General features: G+C 40.0%; 1 protein-coding gene across 4 annotated transcripts in view; it reads left to right on the forward strand.

Annotated features, from left to right (window-relative positions):
* The window catches only part of CFAP92 (cilia and flagella associated protein 92 (putative)), a 254,276-nt gene that overhangs the window by 181,164 nt on the left and 49,353 nt on the right, over positions 1-23,759 (forward strand). For all 4 annotated transcript variants that reach the window (XM_075939716.1, XM_075939718.1, XM_075939717.1 and 1 more), the window contains 5 exons: positions 3,827-3,892; positions 6,824-7,031; positions 8,320-8,451; positions 12,070-12,160; positions 22,465-22,571. In XM_075939716.1, coding sequence (XP_075795831.1) covers positions 3,827-3,892; positions 6,824-7,031; positions 8,320-8,451; positions 12,070-12,160; positions 22,465-22,571 — 604 coding nt within the window. The remainder of the gene's footprint in view (positions 1-3,826; positions 3,893-6,823; positions 7,032-8,319; positions 8,452-12,069; positions 12,161-22,464; positions 22,572-23,759) is intronic.

Raw genomic sequence — 23,759 nt, forward strand, 5'->3', positions numbered from 1 at the left:
GCTGCTGAAACTGATCAGCAGCTGATTCCAGGAAGCCCGGGGCAGAGCAACTCTGCCTCGGGCTTCCTGTAGTCAGCCTCTGGTCAGTTTCAGCAGCAGTTGACTTGGGGACGCCTGGGGCAGAGCAGCTTGGGTGCTGCTGGGTTGGTCCAGTAGCGCGGCCGCTCCTGGTGCTACTGGACCAACCCAGCAGCACCCCAGCTGCTCTGCCCCAGGAGTCCTGATTCAGCCGCTGCTGAAACTGATCAGCAGCGGCTGAATCAGGACTCCTGGGGCAGAGCAGCTGGGGTGCTGCCGGGTTGGTCCAGAAGCGCCAAGGAGCGGTGCTGCGGGACCAACCGGCAGCGCCCCACCAGCTCTACCACAGGCCTTGGGCTTTGTTCCACGTCTCCCTGGTCTGTTGGGGGGGGGGCACTAGCTGCGTCCCCCCCCAGCAGACCAGGGACACCCGGAGCAATGCGGCGGAGGACCTGGGCCGGACCGCGGTGCTTCCAGATCAGCGCCGCAGTCCGGCCCGGGTCCTCCGCGGCTTTGCTCAGCGTCTCCCTGTTCTGCAGACCAGGGAGACGCTGAACAAAGCAGCGGAAGACCCGGGCTGGACCCGCGGCGCTTCCAGATCAGCGCCGCGGGTCCGGCCCGGGTCCTCTGCCGCTTTGCTCCCCGTCTCCCTGGTCTGCTGGCTCCCCCAGCAGACTAGGGAGACGGGGAGCAGCTTTTCTCGCCCCGGAGGAGGCGGGCGGCGGGACCAGGCGTCCTGCCGCTCCAGTCCTCCGGGGTGAGAAAATCCCCGTTCGTAACTGCGGATCCGACATTAGTTGGATCCGCGTAACTCGGGGACTGCCTGTACCTACTCCGTGCCGCGTGTAGCCGCAGGCACGGAGTCCGAACTACCTGGGCTTTAAAAATTGCTGCGCCCGGCAAGATGCAAATGAAGCCCGGGATATTTAAATCCCGGGCTTCATTTGCAACTTCGGTTGCCTACATTAACCACCCTAGTTCGAACTAGGGTGGTAGTGTAGACATACCCATAGATCTACATGTACAAGGTGTTTAATTCAACCAGTATAGACTTAATTAGATCCATATAAAAGTGCTTATACAATTATAGCTTATTTCTACACAAGACAGGTGAATTAGCTATGCTAATTTAAATAATCTTTATAGTAGTATAAATGCTCCTACGCTAGGGATTAGGTAAAAAATCACACCTTTAACTAAAGAAGTGCATCACTACAGAATCTGTGTAGACAAGATCTGTGATTTGTGCTTTATACTCTTTACAACATATTGAAAATTAATTATTTTATAAGAAGACTTCAGTTTTAAAAAAACATATACACAGTAAAGCATCTTCACTTTTAGAGAGCCTAAACTTTATTCCTAGTAGCTTCCTAATAAATCCCTAGTATCCCATAGAAAATTTAAAAAAAAAGAACAAATAGTTCTGCAGCACCTTAGAGACTAACAAAAAATGTAGATGGTTGTTAGTCTCTAAGATGCTGCTGAACTATTAGTTGTTTTTTTCAGTTACAGACTAAACACAGCTACCCCTCTGAGACTAATATCCCATAGGATATTATTGGTTCAGCCTATACTAATGTAGAAATGCTTTATATTATAGACTTCTTTAAATCAAAGCTCCAAAAATGAGTATATAGGGACTCATAATTTACAGTACTCCAGGAATTAATTTGGAATATGCTTTCATAAGGATGCATTTGTAACATGTTTTTGTACAAAGAGTATTTCACAAACTTTTGGCTCAGTTATGCAAGCTGTTGAGCACCCTCAGCTCCCAATAATTGTGAGAGTTGAGGTGTACGGGAGAAATTAATACAATATTTTGAATATTCCCTTTGAAAATGTAATTAATCATTTCCCCTTCTAATCTTTCAACATGAATGATTTAATTTGTAGATTTTTTTCAAAGTCAAATAGAGAATGTAGTCAGAATTGATTGAACACTTTAGAGATTTTTGTGTTAAAAAAGATTCATTTTTTAAAGAGTTAATTGAGGGAAAACCCTACTTGTTATGAAAATGCGAAAAAGTTATGTGTTGTTGCATAAAGAGTTCTCAATTCCCACCCCCATTTATTTTCCCTCATTTATAAAGTGGATTGTTTTCTAAACTAACAATAAAATAAAGAACTTGGCCCTATCTTTTATGCTTGTGCTTTTATATTGTCACTTAGGGTACGTCTAAACTATAGGGTTTTGTCGACAGAAGTTTTGTCGACAGTATCTGTCGACAAAACTTCTGTCGACTAAGAGCGTCTAGACACATTTAGTTCTGTCGACAAAGCAAGCTGCTTTGTCGACAAAACCCTGTAGTCTAGACACAACCCTACATGCAATAACACCTTCTGTCGACAGAACTCTGTCGACAGAAGGTGTTATGCCTCGTAAAATGAGGTTTACCAGCGTCGACAAAACTGCTGAGTTCTGTCGACGTTATGTCGACAGAACTCAGCGGTAGTGTAGACGCTGGTATAGTTTTGTCGACAAAAGTCCACTTTTGTCGACAAAACTAGGTAGTCTAGACACACCCTTAGAGACATTTGCAGTGTTAATCACTGATAATACTTTTTATGTTCTTATGCATTTTTTGTCATCTGCTAACCATAAGCCACTTACTATAGTGGGTAGAAGTCAAATCCTTTAAGTCTTTTTTAGGCCTTGTCTACACTCAGAACATTAAAGCGCTGTAACGTGATGATGTGGTTGTGGCTCCAGCACAGGGGGAGAGTGTAGGAAAACCACCTCCGTGAGAGGTGTAACTCCAAACATAAGGAGCTTGTCTACACAGGCAAGTAACTTGCTGTTCCCAGAGAGCATGATCTTTCACACTCCTGAGCAAGAAAGTTTCAGCACTGTAATTTCCCAGCATAAACAAGCCCTAGTCAGTTCTCCCTACAATCACTATCCATAAGGACTCATCCTATCCAGAAAAGGTGATTTCCAAATTATCCCCTAATACCAATGTAAACCACTTCAATGTAAGCCATTTTTAGTTGTCACATTTTCACCAACTCCTTCAGAACACTTGCTCCTGGAGTGATACATCTTCAGTACCGACAGTCCACTGTTATCTAGCGCACTAGTACACAGATGTTGCTGTATGATGCAAGGAATTCTGTAGTGAAAAATTACAGCGCTGCTTCAGGAAGAGCAGAAAAAAGGGAGGAATGACAAGTAAGCAACTTCAGTCTTTGGCACAGTTCACTGAGCTTCCTTTCACTTTAAGAGCACAACTTAATGAGATCCATCTTGGAAAATTAAATGAATTGGCCTCCATGTGAAGGGCGTAGTTGATAATTGTGGATGAAAGTCTGTTTGCTGCTCAGAAGCCATTGCCCTTTAATATGACAGTGAATTCTGCCCTGCCCATTTATGAGTGATTAACATTGAACAGGGGCTGGAAGTGTTAATGTTGGTGTTCTCCTCCTCCTTTTGATAGCTGTTTTTTTCATACTGCCCTTGGTTCCCACAGACACAACGGGAACTGTGAATACATTGCAGAAATTCTCAAGTATGTTCTGTCAAATGAGGTCTATAAATCTGTGCATTCCTTAAGAAGTGCAACTTAGTGAATTTGTGGTTGCTGATTTTTTTCTAAATCATTGTTATTGGTATGTCTGGCAGTATATAATAAATATACATAAGTCACATTTGTAGTTAAAATGCTCAGTTTATATGAATGATAGAAATGTAAATCAGCCTGAAAGAGTGCAGTTAAATTACTTTTACTTTATTTCACTTTTCCTTTTCTTCCTTTTTCCTTCCTGTTTTTGCCATCTTCTCCCTTTTTATCCTGTTGTCTGTTAGCCATCGACTGCACAGATGCAAGCAGAGCGCACCCGGCTGAAACGATCGATAACAGTGATTTCTTCAGTGAGTGAATATAAAACTGTGAAAGGGTTTTAGGGGTGGAGAATAGTAGACTCTGAATGCCTTAATAAATGTATTGTTTGTTTAACGTGTAACCTGATGTCTCACTCATTGCATTCCATATAAACCATATAGTGAAAGAGGCAGGAGTATTTTTACTCTCAGGCATTGATGGGACAGGCACTATGAACTTGCCATTTGGTTTCTTACACCTTTTAGTGAGGAACTCTACCAAATGAAATAAAGGAGAACAAAATTTCTTTGGAAAACTGAATTTTTTCTTTTTGTGTATGAGAACAGAACTCTATGTAGTGAGATTTTCAGGGGAAAATGAATTTGCCCCTTGATTAAAAACAGGTACACTAAATTTCAACCAAAAAAAGGTAATGCATTGGGAGAGTTATTTAAAAGAGAAAATGCACCTTTAGAATGGAAATGTTTGGATAACAGTTAATGCAGGAGTCCATCCATATTAGGCTATAATAGTTTTAAACTGTCCTTCATATATATGTTTTCTATGAAGCCACAGTAGAAATGAGACTTCTAAAGAATGTGAGGTGTGAATGATTGTGAAAAGTAAGACACAAAGAGGGTGAGGTCCATGATTTTTAGCCACTAGCAGAGTTATGAATTTAAGTTCCCATGCTCCTCTTTTGAAGATGTAGTGCAGGTTTCCTTTGAGGACAAAGACTGAGAGGCCAGATATGGAGTGATCAGGTGTTTTTGTCTCTTTATCATTGTTCCATGTAAGTTTACTTGAGAACATAGGGATTGCTGTTATTGGGATGTTCAATGCACTGGACGACATGGACTGCCTGATGTGATAGACACATGTTGCTGTTAGACTCATCAGTCTTGAAAGGTGTGTTGTGGAGAGTATTGATCATCAGAGCAGGAGTCATGTGGGCAGGTTTTGCACCTGTTTCTATGAACGGGTCTGGTGCCTCTTTGAATTGGCTTACCCTGGTCTGCAGGGAGCTAGCTTCTGACTGATGATCTTGGAGAGGCTGGGGAGTTGTTTAACGGCTAGAAGAGGGTGTTCTTGAAGAAGAGTTCTGTGAAGCTCAAAAGCTTGTTCCGATCAACAGAAGTTGGTCCAATAAAAGATATTGCCTCATCCACCTTGCCTTTCTCATATCCTGGGATCAATATGGCTATAACAACACTGCAAACAACAATCAGAAAAGTAAAAAAGGTCTGAGCCTTTTTTGTGGGAAGAAACCTAGAGGACATGTTTTTTAAGCAGTGCTTTGAAATGGGATGAGGAGAATCGGTGAGATGGAGGGAGCTGAGCAGCAAAGAATCAGCCAGTGAAAAAGAAGCAAAGCTTATGTTATACTTTTTTCTCTGTCCAATAGGTGATATTATGATGGTTAGAAATAAATATCTCCTATTTTATGTTAGGCCATTTAAGATCCTCTGTAAATAAAGGAAGGATTAGGGGTTGGGTGAGGAAAGAGGGCGCTCAGGAATGATGTTCTAGAGAGCATGGTTAACACATACAAATGAAATGTGTTGTTCCATGATCCTGCAGACCTTATTTATCAAAGCAGTCCCAGTAATTTTATTGGCTCAAGCTGTCTTGGCAAATTAGCTTCCACTTAAGTTTCTTATAACATACTGTTTGTGGATGGGCATGTAAAAAATCAAATGTGTGCTTTTAAATATGAATCTGAAAAGTTTATTTTGCTTTGTTTTTGAGGGGAGGAAATAGATTTAGGACCAAATCCTGCTCACTCACCTTCATCACATGGGTACGCTCATTAACTTTTCCCATGAGTAAGAGTTGCGGGCTTTACATTTTCACTTGGCTTATATAGTATCTTATTCATAGAGTGCAAGGGTGGGGAAACTTTCTTGGGTCAGAGGCTGCTGACCCACAGAAAAAAATCAGTTGGGGGCTGCACACAAGTGAGAAGAAAAAAAAAATCCCGACCACCCACCCAAGCCCATGCTAGTAACTCCAGCAACTGGAAGGAGCACCAGCCTGAGCATCGAGGGCTGTATGTAGGCAAGCCTGGGCTTTAGGTTCCCCATTTGGATGCACAAAGGCCAATTTGTATCTTGCCTTTGTCATGTTTTCCTGTATGTTCCTAGTCCTTCTGATTGGTTGTCTGATATTTAGCCATTTCTTTGCTATTCAGGTTTTCTTTTCCATCTGCTGGCCAAACAACACAGTGCTTTAAAGTTAAGTGCATGTTGATAAAAGATGTCAGAGTTATATCCCTAGAAGGCAAAGACACATGACATAGTGTATTGTGGAATACGTGATGGATTTTAGCACTTGTGTTTTTATTTCATGTATACCAAGTCAATATTTAAAAATGTCTACATACACTCTTGTATTATTTAGTCTTCAATATATATTCTTCCTCTTAATGGCAGTTTAACTTCTGTTGTGATCCTACATTTTGGCATAATCTGAACTTGGTTTGATATGGCCATTTTGACTTAGTCCAATAAAATGTGCTGCTATGACAATCAGCTAACACACAGACTCATAATTAGGCACAAGATCTCTTTAAAGCGATCTGATAACCCCCAGCATGACTTGATTTTAATTTACATTTTAAAAAAATGTATTTCGTCTTTAGCACACACTTTTATTAATGTTGTTTGTTAGCCCTTTCCCAGCTGATGGCCAATAGCTCTGTGAGTGGGAAGAATCTTATGGGGTGGTATATCATGCTTTATCCTGTCTCATCTAGAGGCTGTGTAATCCACGCTCCCTTGAATCAAACATTTTAAAGTTTCAAGACCTCCTGTCTGATATTTTATAATTCTAAGGCTCTTTAACAATTCAATTAAAATATGGGTCCTTTTCTTGCAATATCTCTGGCTAAATGACAAATGGTAACAAAATGCTCAATATGTGATTCTTTCTTCAGTACTTCTCACATTCATTAATGTTTTTCAACTTTGTATTCTTACTAGGTTGTGAAACCATGGTTTGAAAATGACAAAATATGGGTGTCGTGGACCCACAGTATTGATATTAATGTTACCAATGAGTTTCTAATAAAACTGAGAGATCACAAAGTAATTCTTACAATATGGGATACCAAGGACAAAGTTTCTGCAAAAGCTAAGTTTAGTAAACCTGGGGCTCAGAATTTACAGGTAGAGGATTCTGATGATATTGGTAAGTTATGTACTAATATATAACCACGCTCCTAATAAAATGTATTATGAGAAAGGAAGCCTAGCACAAACAAGAAAACAAAACGATATTTTTAGTTTTAATACCAGATTGCAATAATTCATCATAGTATTACTTCTGTTTTTCATCATCAACTTAAATGTGCTCACTGTTTAATCATTCATTAGATGATAATTTCAGATTTGTGTTATGAGAGCCCCATTAGAATTATTGCTGTTTGCTCATATTTTAACAAACATTTCATGTTTGCCCCCAGCAAACTTAGAGATAGATCTCTGAAATCTTGCATATGTAGAACTGCAGAATCAGATTTATAATCTGGGTTTTTCTTTTTTCCTTTTAGTTAATGATTGGGGCCCTTTTGTGTAGTGAGGGAGTACTTTTGTTTAAAAGTTGCACTCATCTTCTTTTCTGATTTTCTTATGCTAATAGTATTCAAATTGCTGTATTTGCTCAGGAAAGCTCTTTTGAGCCTGTATATTTCTATAAAATAAAAAATTATCCTTATCCCTCCAGATATTTGTGTATATGGATTTTAAGTACTGGCTACACTGTGGATTTTTAAAAAGGAATTACCATTATCAAATAAAATATTTGAACAAATACTAAAAGTTCTGTCAGAATGAAGGATCTGTTACTAGGAGTCTTTACTGGAGCTTTAGATTCCTATTTGTCAAAGCAGTCCAACCATGTAATTCTCATGCACCAGGAAACAGCCATTGGTGGGAGTGGAAATTCATATGTTTTCACTCAGTGTTTCCTGCTGATTCTTCTGGAGGGCATGAGGGTTTGGGGCCATCACTTATGCATCAGGATGAAGGCAAAAAGGGCAAGAGGCCAGAGGTTCCACCTCCTAAGCTCTCATTCCATAAAGAATCTATGTGTAGAGGTCAATTTCTGTCATCTGTTCCCATGGCTTCTTACCTCCCTGGCTGGAGTAATCTACTGTGAACTCCTGTGAACCTCAGTTACCCCCTCAGATTGTGTTATAATATACAGCACAGAGAGTGAAAACCACTTCTGCTCACAGCCTTTGCAGGTTTTGGAGAGAACCTTCTTGACTCTTCACCTTGCTTGACTTTCACCTCCAAACCCACAGAGTAGGGAGCTCATAAAATGGGTTCCCTTGGATCATAGGGGAAGGAAGAGCATGATGTGGAGGATACACTTTCCCTGCAGTGGCCCAAAAGTACAGGAAAAAATACTATAAAAGTAAGGGAAAATGATGAAGTCTGAATGGCAATTTCTTGTTACCTTTTTTTCTCTCCAGGTGGGGTAAAATATACGGTGTTATTGCAAAGAAAACTCTTCGAGGACAATCAGCCAGAACTCAGCAGTATTAAAATGAAAGGTGTGAAGGTAGCCATTGCACCAGAGAAACCTGCCGTGGGTTTTGCAGCAGGTAGAGTAATCTGAATATGGGCTAGGGGGGGATCCTGGGATAAGAAGCTCAGGGTAGGAAACTGGGGTGGGAGCTGGAAGTTAGGGACTGAAAAGGCTGGGACTCATTTAAGAGCCCTGAGGAAGATATTGCAACTGATGAGGCAGGGAGACTAAAAAACATGGATGCAGAGCCTAAAGTGAGGGCTGACCTGAGATGAGTGGCTGACTTAAGGCTGGACAGGATGCAGGTAGAAGGTATTAGGTAAGGGGGAAAGGATGGAAGGATTGTATACCCAGTAGAGAGCACTTTCCCCTGAATTTGACCATTCATCTGCCAGCAAATATCTCCGAAGCCCACTGGAAAAGTTTTTCTGAACCCCCAACTCCTGCCAACAGTTACTTTGTTAGCTGAAGTGGCAAAGGACTTTGATGTGAATCTAAAGGTTCCAACCCTGCAGATGACCTGTGTAGGGTTCAGTAGGATACCACATGAGGGGATCTGTCTTTTTAGTTTGCCTTTTTTTATAAACCTAGGGAATTGCACACAAAAAACTGTTAAAAGAATGTTAAGGGTGCAGAGTCAAGCACACAAAAATTAGGAAATGCCAGAACTGTCTGTGCTTGAGTATGCACTTTGTCATGGACTTTTAACACAGTTTTTGTTTGTAACAAATAGCACTATTTGGAGAGGAACCTCCTGTGGACCTCCAAAACCCTATTCTGACCTGAAATGTGTCTTAGGGAAGTACTTTCCTGTTTTTTATTAATGAAACATTGTAGTATTAGAATTTTGTTTGTTCCTCTTAGGCTATGGAGGAGTAAAACTGAGATTCTCGATTCTAAAGTTCATTATTAAAGATCCAGTGGAAAATTTTTCAGTGGGGGATATTATCCCCAATGTAATATACTGGCTCTTGTATGTATATACTTGTGTATTGGCAATAGTGCCATCTAGTGGCTGATCCACATAGGGGATAATGGACCTGCAGCTGTGATCTGCCAGGGAGACAGTGTAAGTGGTAGAAGCCTGTAGGTTTGGAACAGAATGATAATTCTGGCTTCTCGTCTGTATTGGTATGCACATAAGAACATTAAAACGGCCATACTGGGTCAGACCAAAGGTCTATCTAGCCCAGTATTCTGTCTGCCAACAGTGGCCAATACCAGATGCTCCAAAGGGAAGGAACAGTATAGGTAATCCTCACATAATCCCTCTCCTGTCACCCATATCCAGACAAACAGAGGCTAGGGACACCATTCCTACCCATCCTGGCTAATAGCTGTTGACCTCCATGAATCTATCTAGCTCTTTTTTTAACCTTGTTAAAGTCCTAGCCTTCGCCACATCCCCTGGCAAGGAGTTCCAGAGGTTGACTGTGCGCTGAATGAAGAAAAACATCCTTTTGTTTGTTTTAAAGGGTGACCCCTAGTTCTTATATTGTGGGAACAAATAAATAACTTTTCCTTATTCACCAGTCATGATTTTATAGACCTCTATCATATCCCCCCTTAGTCTCCACTTTTCTAAGCTGAAAAGTCCAAGTCTTTTTAATCTCTTTTCATATGGGATCCATTCCAAACCTCTAATTTTTGTTGCCCTTCTCTGAAACTTTTCTAATGCCAATATATCTTTTTTGAGATGAGGCAAACATATCTGTACATAGTATTCAAGATGTGGGCGTACCATGGTTTTATATCGAGGCAATAAGGTATTTTCTGTCTTATTCTCTATTCCTTTTTGAATGATTCCTAACATTTTATTTGCTTTTTTGACTGCTGCTGCACACTGAGTGGCTGTTTTCAGAGAACTATCCACAATGACTTCAAGATCTCTTTCTTGGGTAGTTGTAGCCAAATTAGTCCCCATTATATTGTATGTATAGTTGGGATTTTTTTTCCAATGTGTATTACTTTACATTTATCAAAATTAAATTTCATTTGCTATTTTGTTGCCCAGTCACTTAGTTTGGTGAGATCTTTTTGAAGCAGTTCACAGTCTGCTTTGGCCTTAACTATCTTGAGCAGTTTGGTATCATCTGCAAACAACATTGGCTTCTTGTTGCCTGCAACATGTAACTTTTCTTTACAGTGTCTTGGGCAAATTTTTACTTGAACAATTGCATTTTTCTTATTGAAATAAGTTCTCTTCCAGTTTCAGCTAAATAGAGAGTTAGGTGTGTAATGTTGCTGTAAACTGGTTTACACACACAAGCTATTATTCATATGTAACCAACATCTCGGGAGAACTTTATATCATAAAGAAGCATTTGTGCCTATGGTGAGGGCTTAGAGTTTTGTTTGACACAGAGGGATTCTCTAGCTCCAAGTTGCAATACAACCTAGATTTCCTTGTAGGGAATTCTTTGCTAAGAGTAATTATCTCCTCTACAGCATGATGAGTTAGCTTGGCTATGAGTGGTACATGATACCTTACGCATATATCAATATTACACTCAAATGTATTTCTCCCCTCTTGGGTCTAAATCTTTCCCGGCACTATGCAAGAGAGGAAAAAGGGCCTGGTGAGCCTCCTCTAGTTTGTCCCTATTGACCGTTAACAGCCCTACTGCTCAAGAGCACAGGGGATTGCACCCAGCCATCATGTCAGTCCACACACACGGACCCCAAGTGGGCTTTAGCCAGGTCTGCAAAATGTCTGTTGTAGGGATGTAAGGGAATAGTTGACTAGTTAACTACCCAATAAGCCGGAGCTACTCAACACACGGCCCACAGACCACATGTGGCCTGCAGCCCGTTTGTTTGCAGCCTGTGGGTGGGAGCTAAAACAAAAAGTAGTCAACATAATGGTCTTCTGTTGAGATGCATTTTAGTAGTTAAATTCTTGGACTATCATTGCTCATTAAAAGTGCTGTCATATGGGTGGACATTGGGTAAATAGTGCATGTTATTAATATCAGCAGTGTATAAATGGAGCCTGCATGTTGTGTAGTCTTGCCTTAATTTTTGTATTCATGCCCCTCAGTGTGAAAGAAGCTATTTGCATATATTTACATATATATTTTCATGTATATGCAACCACACTTAAGTTGCGGCCCTCAGCATGTGCTGTGAGTATCATTGTGGCCCCTGGGACTTCCAAAGTTGAGTAGCCCTGCGATAAGCCTATGCTTATATTTTGCATATTGTGACTATGCTTTACCTTTACCTTATTTAGGTCTGGGTAGGGATATAAAATCTCATTTAATTGGTTAACCAATTAAACATAGTGTTTAAGCAGTTAACAGATTAAATTGGCGGCAGGCTGAAGTGCCCCCCACCACCTCTCCACTTGCCGAAACAGTCCCTGCCCAGAGCGTGCCAGGGCCTCTCATGGACACGAGGTGCTCTGACCAGGCTGGAACACAGCCCTCTGCCTGCAGTGGGTTGGAAGCTACTTCAGCCCCCACCAGTTAACCAGTACGCATTGCCTGTTACAGGTGATGCTTGTCGGTTAACTTTTCACATCCCTAGTTTTGGGGATTTTGGGCTTATCAAAGTTCAGTTTAGGAGAAGCAGACACAGGTGAAATAGATGAGGTTTTTCACAGGTAAATTTAACTTATATTTTGACTACTCTTATGGGATGCTCTAAAAAAAGGAGATGTTAGTAACAAACGTGAAACCTGCTTTTACCTCAGGGGAAAGTAAGTCTTTACCAGAAGAAGCTGAAATATATGAGGTACCAGCACCCCTTTCTGGTTTCGAGCCTTTAATTCCTTTTTCCACAAGGTAAGAATCTCTTCTTTGTACCACTATGGAAGTTATTAGCACACTTGTCTTGGGATATGCTTACAAAATTTTAACAAAATTATAAGCAGCTGGTTTTGCAAGGTTTGTCATGGTTATGCTCTGATTTTAGAGCATTACTCTGGCCTTTTGCATTCACTTCTGTTAAAATCATAGAAACTATTACAAAGAAACAACATGCTTAAAATGCCATTTGGACCAAAATATCAAACTATGGCATATTTTGGGAAAAATACCCTTTACAAAAATATGAATGTGTTACTTGTATAAAATTAAAAAATATTTAATTTTTAACATTTTATATAAACATTTTATTTTCAGACACTTACTTTCCATTCAGCTAAGTCTAGTGGATTCAGAATTGCCAGAATTAAGCAGTGTGAACAAAACTAGATACTTGCACTAGAAAATGTGGTAACTAGGCTCTTGGCAAGAGAGATGAAATGACTAGAGTGTGGAGCGTAGTGGCTGAGTATGTGGAAATAGGTGATATCTCTGAGGAAGCTGAGAAGGACAAAGCTTTTTTTTTTTTAAAGTATGTCAGATGGGTCTTTTATTGAGAGGTTGTGGTGAAAGCGTGAGACATTTAGACACCTGTTGCCTATGAGAATGCAGTGCTATAAATTCCTGTCTCTTCTTAGCTATATGCCTAACTTTAGTATGCAAAGAACTTTATTTATTTTTTCTTACTTTATTTGTATTCTTCTCTCTTACATAATGGCTGTGTCTAGACTGCACCCCTTTTGTGGAAAAGGGATGCAGATTAGACACAGCGCAATTACAAATGAAGCGGTGATTTAAATCTCCCCCGCTTCATTTTCATGAACATGGCTGCCGCTTTTTTCCGGCACAGAGCTTTGCCGGAAAAAAGCGCCAGTCTAGACGGGGATCTTTCGGAAAATAAGGCCTTTTCTGAAAGATCCCTTATTCCTGATTGTAAGAGGGATAAGGGATCTTTCGGAAAAGGCTTTATTTTCCGAAAGATCCCCGTCTAGACTGGCGCTTTTTCCCGGCAAAGCTCCGTGCCGAAAAAAAAGCGGCAGCCATTTTTATGCTAATGAAGCGGGAGAGATTTAAATCCCTGCTTCATTAGCAATTGCGATATGTCTAATTTGCATCCCTTTTACGAAAAAGGGATGCAATCTAGACGTAGCCAATCTGTTTAGCACATGCCATTTGGAAGAACATTTTTCAAATAGTGAGGATGGAAACAACAATAAGATTTAATAGCAGAAAGTTTTGCATAAATAAATTGACTTGTGAGTTGTACAGATGAATTCTGTAAAGACAGATATTTACAATGTCAAATTTTGTTCTAATACTTTGGTGTAAATGCTTGGTAACTCCCTTGAAACAAGTGGGAGTCACTTGGGATTTATATTGCTGTAACTGCGAAATTTGTGGGCTAAATTCTGCTTTATTTACAAGAGTAGTTGTTCACCACATGGTTAGAATTGCTGAATAGCTTTTAATATATGATGGAATTATCAGTATTTCCTGACAATAAACATGCAATACCCTAAAAGTTAACAAAACCTATCGGGTTCAGGAAACTGGAATTTTTTTTAATTAGTTAAAAGAAATCAGATTGACAGTGTCCCATAATATCCATGCTTACTGGAAAGCTTTGTGCTTTGGTGAAGTAAAACTAATTAAATAAATGAAGGCAGAGTGCTTAAAAACAAAACAGTTGGTGTTGAATTGTAATGCCCTTCTCAGGGGGTTCACTTTATTTCTAAAAATCTTGCCTGTGTTGATTTGGACAATGTACTCGTGTCATCAGTTTCTTAGACGATTATACTTTGTCACACATTGTTGGAATTTCTTCTTCACAAAGCAGTGCAAAGCTCTCTTTTTCTTCCGTTAAAAGCATTTTCGGAACAGAGCATCTAGATTGGCACGGATGCTTTTCTGCAAAAGCACTTTTTGCAGAAAAGCGTCCGTGCCAATCTAGACGCACTTTTCTGCAAAAAAGCCCCGATGGCCATTTTCGCGATCGGGGCTTTTTTGCAGAAAACAAATCTGAGCTGTCTACACTGGCCCTTTTGCGCAAAAGCTTTGTGCAAAAGGGACTTTTGCTTGAATGGGAGCAGAATAATATTTGCGCAAGAAGCACTGATTTCTTACAGTAGGAAGTCAGTGCTTTTGCAGAAATTCAAGCGGCCAGTGTAGACAGCTGGCAAGTTTTTCCGGAAAAGCGGCTGATTTTCCGGAAAAACTGGCCAGTCTAGACACAGCCATGTATGTGTACAGAGCTCCTTAGCATGGGGATACTACTGGAAGGCTACATCTACACAGCCTATCACTGGTATTGTGCATTTCCCCACTGCTGGAGCGTTTCTGTGCTATGGGGAAAGACTCTGGCGGCAGGAAGGCAGTGGGAAACCAAGCAGTGTAGAGGGAGGAGGCGCTGCTGGAACATGTAGAGCCATGTAAGGTTCGTACTCATAGGCCAGCCTTGTTTTTGCTTTAGTTGCCTAAGCAGTGCCTTGCCGACTACAATGATATTTATAGCCATGCTGTGGGAGGGGTACAGTGTATGTACTTTAAATATCGGTTAATTGAATAGTTGATTAACCTCATGAATTCTTATTGGTTAGTCGACTTTGTTGTCTGGGGGGGAAGGGTCTGAGCTCCTGGACCTGGCACGAGTCGGAACTGAGCCAGGCTGCCTGCCCGCCTGGCTCCTAATACACTTTAAATGCAGAGCCGCAGCAGGGCTAGGTCCAGGACCCAGTGCAAGCTGGCTTCATTAAAAAATATACTAGTAAGGGGTGTGGGGGAAATGCGTGTAGTCTATAGCATTAACTTATAAGCGTTTGCTTATCAGTTAATCGGTTAATTGACTATACCCTTACACCCCTAGTGTAGACAGGCCTTCAGGGTATGCCAACATTGCAGTTGAAAACCAATGGCTGGCCCATGCCAGCTGGGCTATGGGACTGTTTAATTCTGGGCTGGGCAATAATTTTTATAGGGGGCCACTTAATGAATTTTGGTACGTGGTCACGGGCCAGCTCCATGTCTGGAAGGAGCGGGCCTTGCAGCAGAAGGGGTGGGGCTGGAGACTAGTTTCCCCCCAGAGTTGTCTGGGGCCAGAGGCTTTGAATTAAAAACAAAGCAAAGGGCTCGCGGCTTCTGGCCCTGCTGCTACTACATTGCCTGGTAGGCGCCCAGGGTTGCTGCAGCTGTTTAAAGGGCTCACTGCTCCGGCCCCTCCCCAGGGTAGTGCTGCAACTGAGAGCCTTGAGCCATTTAAATAGGATCTTGCTGCTTTAGAAAACCGCCTGTAACTTCAATGACACGGGCAGCAGGATATAAATGGAAAACGGCCAGATGCAGTCCATGGGCTGGATCAAAGTGTATCTGGTCCCCAGGCTACATCTTGCCCAGCCCTGGTTTAATTGTAGCGTAGATGTTCAGGGTCAGGCTGCAGCCTGGGGCTATGTCTAGACTGTAGGCTTCTTTCGGAAGAAGCTTTTCTGGAAAAGCTTCTAAAAAACTTGTGAAAGAGAGTGTTCACACTGCCAAAGCACATAAAAAAAGCGATCTGCTTTTTCGAGAGATAGCGTCCACACTGAATGGATGCTACCTTGCGTTTAAGCTGTGTGTATATACAGCATGAAAAAGTTCACAGATCTCTATTTATGTGAAAAACGTCAAAAACCGGGGAAAGTTGCCCATGCAAGAAAAATGCTCTTATTTTATTTCAAATGTTGTTTTACGTGAGAAGAACAGCATCCTTAACAAGGAAATAATTGTCCAGGTATTTAAAAAGTGATACCTTGCTTTTAATGTTCCAGTGTTCCAAAGTATGTTGCTTTAAGTTACAAGAAAGCAAACATTTGTTACATAATCCAGAGCTGCTTTTATAGTATATTTGGAGAAGTTTGTTTTTAGTTTCTTGTTGCAACTTTTCTAATGTTTCTTGGTTTGCTGTCTGAGCTTTGTAAAAATTCTGAGTTCCTGCTTTACATACTAAATAGACAGTTCCTGACAGTTTACAATGTATTTTCATGTATCTCTCATTGGTGCTGTAAATGTCTACAGATGGGCTCATCTCCTATATGCCTTTTCTGTCTGAAACGGAAAGATTAGGTTTTATTTTCAACATATCCACCAATAAATCCCAAATGGCTTCCATGGACTCCACACCATTAGTCCCTTCTTTTATTCCCAACACCTACAGATTCTGATTCTTAGTGGTTCATTCTTGGGTTTCAAGTGTTAAAGAATAATTAGGCAGGTCAAAAAAGAATTTTAAGAGCAAATAATAAAAGACAAACAACTAACAAGCACTTTTTTAAAGTATATCAGAATCAGGAAGCCTGTGAAACAATCAGTGGGGCCACTGGATTATTTATTTTAGATGCTAAAGGAGCACTCAAGGAAGAAAAGGCTGTTGCAGAAAAAGGGAATTAATTTTGTGCATCATTCTTCACTGCAGCGCTTGTAAGGGAGATTCCCACACCTGAGTCATTCTTTGTACTTGTCAGATCTGAGGAACTGTCCCAGATTGAGCTGTCAGAAGAGGAGGTTTTGGAACAAATTGATATATAGTAATAAAACACCAATACCAGGTAGTATTCACCCAAGAGTTCTGAAGGAATTTAGATATTAAACTGCAGAACTAATGACTAATAACAGAACACCATTGGTCAACACCTACAGCCCCCAACTTAAACCTACAATATACAACAGGCATGTCAAACTCAAAGCCTACTGAGGGCCGCACAAATGAAAACTGATAGCTTTCAGGGCCACCAAAAAATGTACTTTATGAGAAAGTCATAATTATTTATTATTAAAGATTATGTTTTAGGTATATTTTATTATATTTTTTCAGGTCTTGTTTTAATATAATGCAATAATTTGATGTGTAAAATTGTTATTTGATCATATAAAATATTTTTTAATTTAAATATAAATTTAAGGTACTTTTAAATTTTTTATATGACACATAATTTGTTTTGTTGAAATAAAAAAAAAGTATAGACCACGGTTAATCAAATAGAACATGCTTCTGTGAAAATTTCAGATACTTTGTAAGTTTGAGATTTTGCATAAACATTCATGCAATTGCAAAAAATTGACAAATTTATTGATATAAAATTAATATACATTTTGTGATTTTATTTGGGAATGAATAAATAAAAAATAACCCTCTCTTTTCCCCCAGAGTCAGGCACTCCCATTATCCCCCTTCTAACTCAATCCCGCTCCACTCCCCCAGAGCCAGGCCCCCCCAACCTAATGCCTCCTCTCTTCCCCAGAGCCCCGGGCCCCCCCAAACTAATGCCTCCTCCCTCCCCCAGAGCCAGACACTCCCATCTCCCCCTAACCTAACCTCTCTCCCCTCCCCCAGAGCCACAAAACAGTTACAGATAGAGTCTGCAGAACTGGAATTCATCCTCAAATATGAAACTGTTAGCCTGGGCTTGAATAAATACATTAACTGCACACATTACAAAGCCAATTTCTCCTGCCTCTAACATCACATTTCCACATCAAAAGCTATGAATGGGACACATCCAGCCCATTTAATTAGCCTCAATAACACAAGTCCTACAATTGACATATATATATATATATATATATATATATATATATATATCTTGTTTTCTATTATTTCCACTCATGATGAAGTAGGTTTTGCCCATGAAAGCTGAAGATTATATGTTTTGGTTAGTCTCTAAGGTGCCACAGGACTACTTCATATTAAAATGACAGACTAATACGGCTACCCCTCTGAGACTGTATTAAACAATGAGCCATATCTGTTACTGCTGATGTAATAAATTCTGAAAGTGACAGGAATTTAAACTTGCTTTATGATGCTGAAGTTGTTTCTCAGTTTTGTTTTTGTCCCATTAATCAGATAACTTGATATTATTTTGGATGCTTAAATCACATAATTAAAGTGTAATTGATGGTTCTGAATCTGAGGCAAATTACATGATGAAAGAGAATTCTCCCTGGAGAGGTCATAAATCAGAGGGATTATGCCTGCAGAATTCCATTAGATTCAGTATGCTTTTAAAAGAAAAAAAAGCAAATGGTTCCTTTACCAGGTGTTTTTTTTTAGTTGACCTGAATGTCTTAGGAACAGTAGTTTGTGGAAGAATGCAAAAATCTCTACATTTATTTAAAATTAACTGAGATTTGACTATTCAAACTTCATACTTGTGTAATACCTTCTATTCAGGATTTCAAAGCACTTCACAGTCATGGAGTTTAACCTCATGAGCCCCCATGATAGCAATAAGTAGTATCTCCATTTTACAGATGGGGAAACTGAGACAGAGAGTGAGGTTAAGCAACTTGGTGAAATTAGGTAGAAAGTCTGTCTCAGAATTCAGAATAGAAAATGTTTCTTCAGACACACAATCATATGCTTTTCTTAATCATGCCAATAAAAAACACTCAGCTTTATTGTTCCAGTAGCTAGTTTTCCCTTTAAGGACTATATGGACACAATTCTGATCCCCCCTCATACACACACACCTTTCTTCAGTTAGCTGAGTTCATATGTCAGTAATCTGTGAGGTTTTTTAATCCTAGTTTAATTTCAATTAGACCTATATATATTCATGTTGTAGCATATCCTTAGCATTTAGAAGACCGATCCATACATGGAGAATGGCCATAATAACCATTCTGATTCACAATCAGTTTATTCCTGTAATATTTCACATTCATTAGAGGCAAGTATGATTTTTCTACCCGAGTATGGTAGTTCCTTTTTAAAAGGATAGAAGTCATTAGCAGATTTTCAAAGTTTCTTACATTGCAGAGCTGATAACCAGACTTGCTTCAGGAAACCAGTTTATTTCAGTGAACACTTTTACAACCTGTTGAAGCTGTAGTCACACTAGCAATTTGCTCTCCATTCACAAGAATTAAATGGAAATTCTGATAATTCCACAGACATTTCCATGTTGCAGTATTGGTTCACTGGTAATGATCCCAGTAAGCCACGCTTCCTCTAATCTTTTTGGCTGCTACAGATTTTGTACAACATGATTATTGACTCACATGGATATAAATTCAATTTTACTTGGTCTCATCAATTTTATCACTCTTTTAAATGTCACAAGCCATTCATATTTGACTAATCATTCAGGATAAATTCATACCCATAAATGATATGGTTCCCTATCAAACTTCTGAGAGCCTTTTAAAAATCGTTGTATTTTGTGGCATACCATTGCCTGTGCCTATGTGAGAAAGGTACAAAACTGATACAATGTAATTGTACACATTGACATATGCATTAGTAAGCAGAAATGTGTGTGCGTGTATGATCTGTTTCATACTGTGGCACCCCAGGAGAATCATGCACAGGGTATGAAGTACACCTTTTTAATTAATTAATTAATTCTTTTTTATAGGCCATATCTTAACTCACTAAAAACTTCACAAAATAGCATAAAAACTAACAATATTTAAATTTAATCTTCCTCCATCATACCTAGCCTCTTTGGCGTGAAGGTTAAATAGATTCTATAACTGACCCTATCCCACTGGTACTAAAAAAACTCCTTTTCTGTACCCACCCACTATCCAAATTCCCAGCAAAATGTTTTGCTTAGCTTTGTTCATGTATAAAGTCCCTGTAGTTGAAATCTTAGTCTTCTATCTTGAAATGAGCACTGTGATGTTTGCTAGGTAAGAGATTGAAGTCCAGCATTTCCATGGCAGCATTCTTAGAAATGCTTCCAGTTTCACATACATAGCCTGTTCGAGAGGCAGAACTGCAGGGACTCAATGTGTTGATGAGACAATGACGGGCAGAAGAGGGATTTAGGTTTATTAGGGACTGGGGAAACTTTTGGGAAAGGAGAAGCCTTTACAGGATGGTTTCAGTCCACCTAAATGAAATGGTCTGAGGTAAACAGTAAGAAGTTCAGTAAGAACAAATGCAAAGTACTCCATTTAGGGAGGAACAATCAGTTTCACACATACAAAATGGGAAGTGACTGTCTATGAAGGAAAACAGCAGAGGACATAGTGGACCACAAGCTAAATATGAGTCAACAGAGTGACACTGTTGCAAAAACAGCAAATATTCTGGGTTGCATTAAATGGGGTATTGTAAGCAAGACACGAGAAGTAATTTTTCTGATTTACTCTGCACTGATTAGACCTCAACTGTAGTATAGTGACCAGTTCTGGGCACCACATTTTTTCAGGAAAGATGTGGAGAAATTGGAAAAGATCCAGAGAATGGCAACAAAAATTAAAGTTCTGGAAAACATGACGTATGAGGGAAGACTGAAAGAATTGGGTTTGTATAATTTGGAAAAGAGAAGACTGAGAGGAAATACTGTAGGGCTGTGTCTAGACTGGCAAGTTTTTCTGGAAAATCAGCAGCTTTTCTGGAAAAACTTGCCAGCTGTTTACACTGGCCACTTGAATTTCCGGAAAAGCACTGACGATCTCATGTAAAATCATCAGTGCTTTTCCGGAAAAAGTATGCTGCTCCCGTCTGGGCAAAAGTCTTTTTCTGAAAGACTTTTGCGCAAAAGGGCCAGTGTAGACAGCATAGTACTGTTTTCCGCAAAAAAGCCCCGATCGCGAAAAAGGCGATCGGGGCTTTTTTGTAGAAAACCGCGTCTAGATTAGCCACGGACGCTTTTCCGCAAAAAGTGCTTTTGCGGAAAAGCATCCTGCCAATCTAGACGCGCTTTTCCAAAAATGCTTTTAACGGAAAACTTTTCCGTTAAAAGCATTTTCGGAAATTCATGCCAGTGTAGACGTAGTCTAACAGTTTTCAAGTACCTAAAAAGGTGTTACAAGGAGGAGGGAGAAAAATTATTCTCCGTAACTTCTGATGATAGGACAAGAAGCAATGAGCTTAAATTGCACCAAGGAAGGTTTAGGATGGATATTAGAAAAAGCTTCCTAATTGTCAGGGTGGTTAAGCACTGGAATAAATTGAATAGGGAGGTTGTGGAAACTCCATCTTTGGAGATATTTAAGAGCAGCTAAGATAAACATCTGTCAGGGATGATCTAGATGGTGGTTGGCCCTGCCATGAGGGCAGGGGACAGGACTTGATGATCTTTCAGTGTCCCTTCCAATTCTAGTATTCTCTGATTCCATGATCAACCAAAATGGAACCAGATTGCTCTCACGTAAAAAAGGTTATGTAGGAGTTTTTAAACTAAAGGCTGAGGAAAAGCCAATGGGTATAGAGGAGCACATGATTCAGATAGACACATTCCTCTGGGGAGGATTTATTAAAGAGGATACTCTATATCCTAGCAAAGAAGAATGGCTAGAAGTTGATACAGTACAGGCAGGGACTGAGGCCAGACAGCTAAATATTGACAAATGCTATAAATGCTAGTACATAAACATAAAAAATCTAAATGCTAAGATGGTGAACTTGAGTGTCTGGTATTAAATGAGGATATTGACATATTAGACACCACACAAACTTGATAGAATGATGGTAATCTACCATATATACAGGAATGTGACTAATGTGTAAGAATTTGCATTCCACATGGCTTGAGGAGAGGTGACTGTGTTGGGAAAAGGGGTATAGCTAGTCCTAAACTACCTGCCATATTTATTGCAATTATCCAAAAGTGCAGATTTACAAATTTGTTTGGGATACTTACCTGCCCTGGTACAATATTTATTCACCCACCATAGATCAACCATGCACTACAATGCAATCTCCCCTCATAGAGGTTGCCATCAGTTGTTGGGGATAAGTGGGGGAGGGTGGTTATGCTTGCTTCCAACTACTGTGTTTGATCTTCATGCTCTGTCTCTTGGAACTTATTCTAAGTGTGCCAACATGAAGTGCCGCAGGGCCATGCCAATCCTTTGAAGTATCATGGTTATCAATGGCAATGAATCTGGGCACAGCTGACTGTTTACAAGTGATTTAATGTGGAACACAGCGTGAAAATGGCTGTTACGCCTTTCCCAGAGAACCTTGCTCATTTGTCACTAACTTGGAGCTGACATGAGATCATTATAAAGCCATTTCAGAAAGGGCTCAATTTTCAAGCTCAGGTGCCTAAATAAGATGTCTAAACCAGCGTTTGGACAATTAAATTAGAGCTTGAGGTGGACATGTTAGCATCATGCACTATGATAAGGCCATGTACTTGCCAGTGCAGACCCCAATGCAGTTTGAGCAGTCTCATTTTGGAGACCTCCTTTGAATATTAGTTGCACTCTCACTATTAAGGGAAGATGAGCCATTTAAAAAAATTTAAGTTTATTTTATACAAATATTTCTGCAAATATCTTTTTTTTCTGTATAGTACAATGGCTGACTATTCAGATTATATGATTTCAAAAAAGCCAGAGAAAACAAAGTTCAACTTGGAAAATTCCATAGGCCAAACCGACAGGAAAGATCTACAAGGTGGTAAGTTTTTGAATGATATCTAAGATCTGATTTTAAAAGATAAATGGAATATGAAATTCTGCCTGTGTGATATGTTTATGCAGATGTAATTGTTGTGTGAGCACAGGGCTAGGAATTATGGCCTCAGCATTCTGGTCACAAATCTTCCACATATTTCTTATGTCACCTGTAGCAAGTCACTTATCTGTGCCTCAGTGTCATGTGGTTCGGCTTTTGGTTACAAGAGGAGCCAGTAAAATCACCTCAGATAAACTCTTGTTAACTTTATTGTACACAGAATAGTGAAGGAAAGCAATGCTCATGCCGGGATGGGGAAGGAATCCGAGGCAAGGTTACACAGATCTATTTCAGTATACAGGATAGTTAGCACAGACAATAATATAGCACCTACACCTAGGGCAATACCCAAGATACTTAATTTTAAGGATAGGGATATACATGTACTTATTTCTATAAATTGTACACAGTTCCACCACTAAGACCCTTACGATTGTCAAATGATTGTCAGATGAGAGGTTGTGGCCTCATTGTTTCCCCATGCACAGAGGTGTCCACAATGCATCGGTCGGTAGGAACAGGCACAGCTTCTAGTTGCAGCGAGTAAGGTAGTGGGGACCCTTTACTCAATCCCTCCCACCGATTACCTTTTCTACATTTACTTTTATAGCCATAGCGAGACTTGCTCATCTAGTAAAATCTACCAATTAATTATGTATTGTATATGCCCCTCTTTTGGACACGTCCTGCCAGTCAAACTATACTATACTTAATTGACAGTTCTATGCCTGCATCAGTGATTTTTAGTCATTAGAATGGTTCTGTACCAGTACCAAGTTACTCCCAATGTTCTAGGCACGGTTTCACTATACCAGTACTCCCTACACGAGGAGTAATGGTAGTTCGAATTAGGATCTTTAATTCGAACTACCTACTCCATGCCGCGTGTAGCCGCGGGCACAGAGTTCGGACTAAGGGGGATTTACCTTATAGAAATAAAACAAATGAGGTTGGCACTAGAGTTACCATTCTCATTCTGAAATTAGGCAATCACCTTTTGCCATTCCATGTCTGTTACACTGTCTTTGGCTGCCAAAGGCCACAGGGTGCAGTCCTCTACCCCTCAGGCACAGAGCACCATCTTCTCATTCTTGGCTGATGTCACTGGCCAAGTGTCTATGTATGGCCAAG

This window comes from Pelodiscus sinensis, chromosome 11, assembly GCF_049634645.1.
Source record: "Pelodiscus sinensis isolate JC-2024 chromosome 11, ASM4963464v1, whole genome shotgun sequence".
NCBI classification, from domain to species: domain Eukaryota; kingdom Metazoa; phylum Chordata; order Testudines; family Trionychidae; genus Pelodiscus; species Pelodiscus sinensis.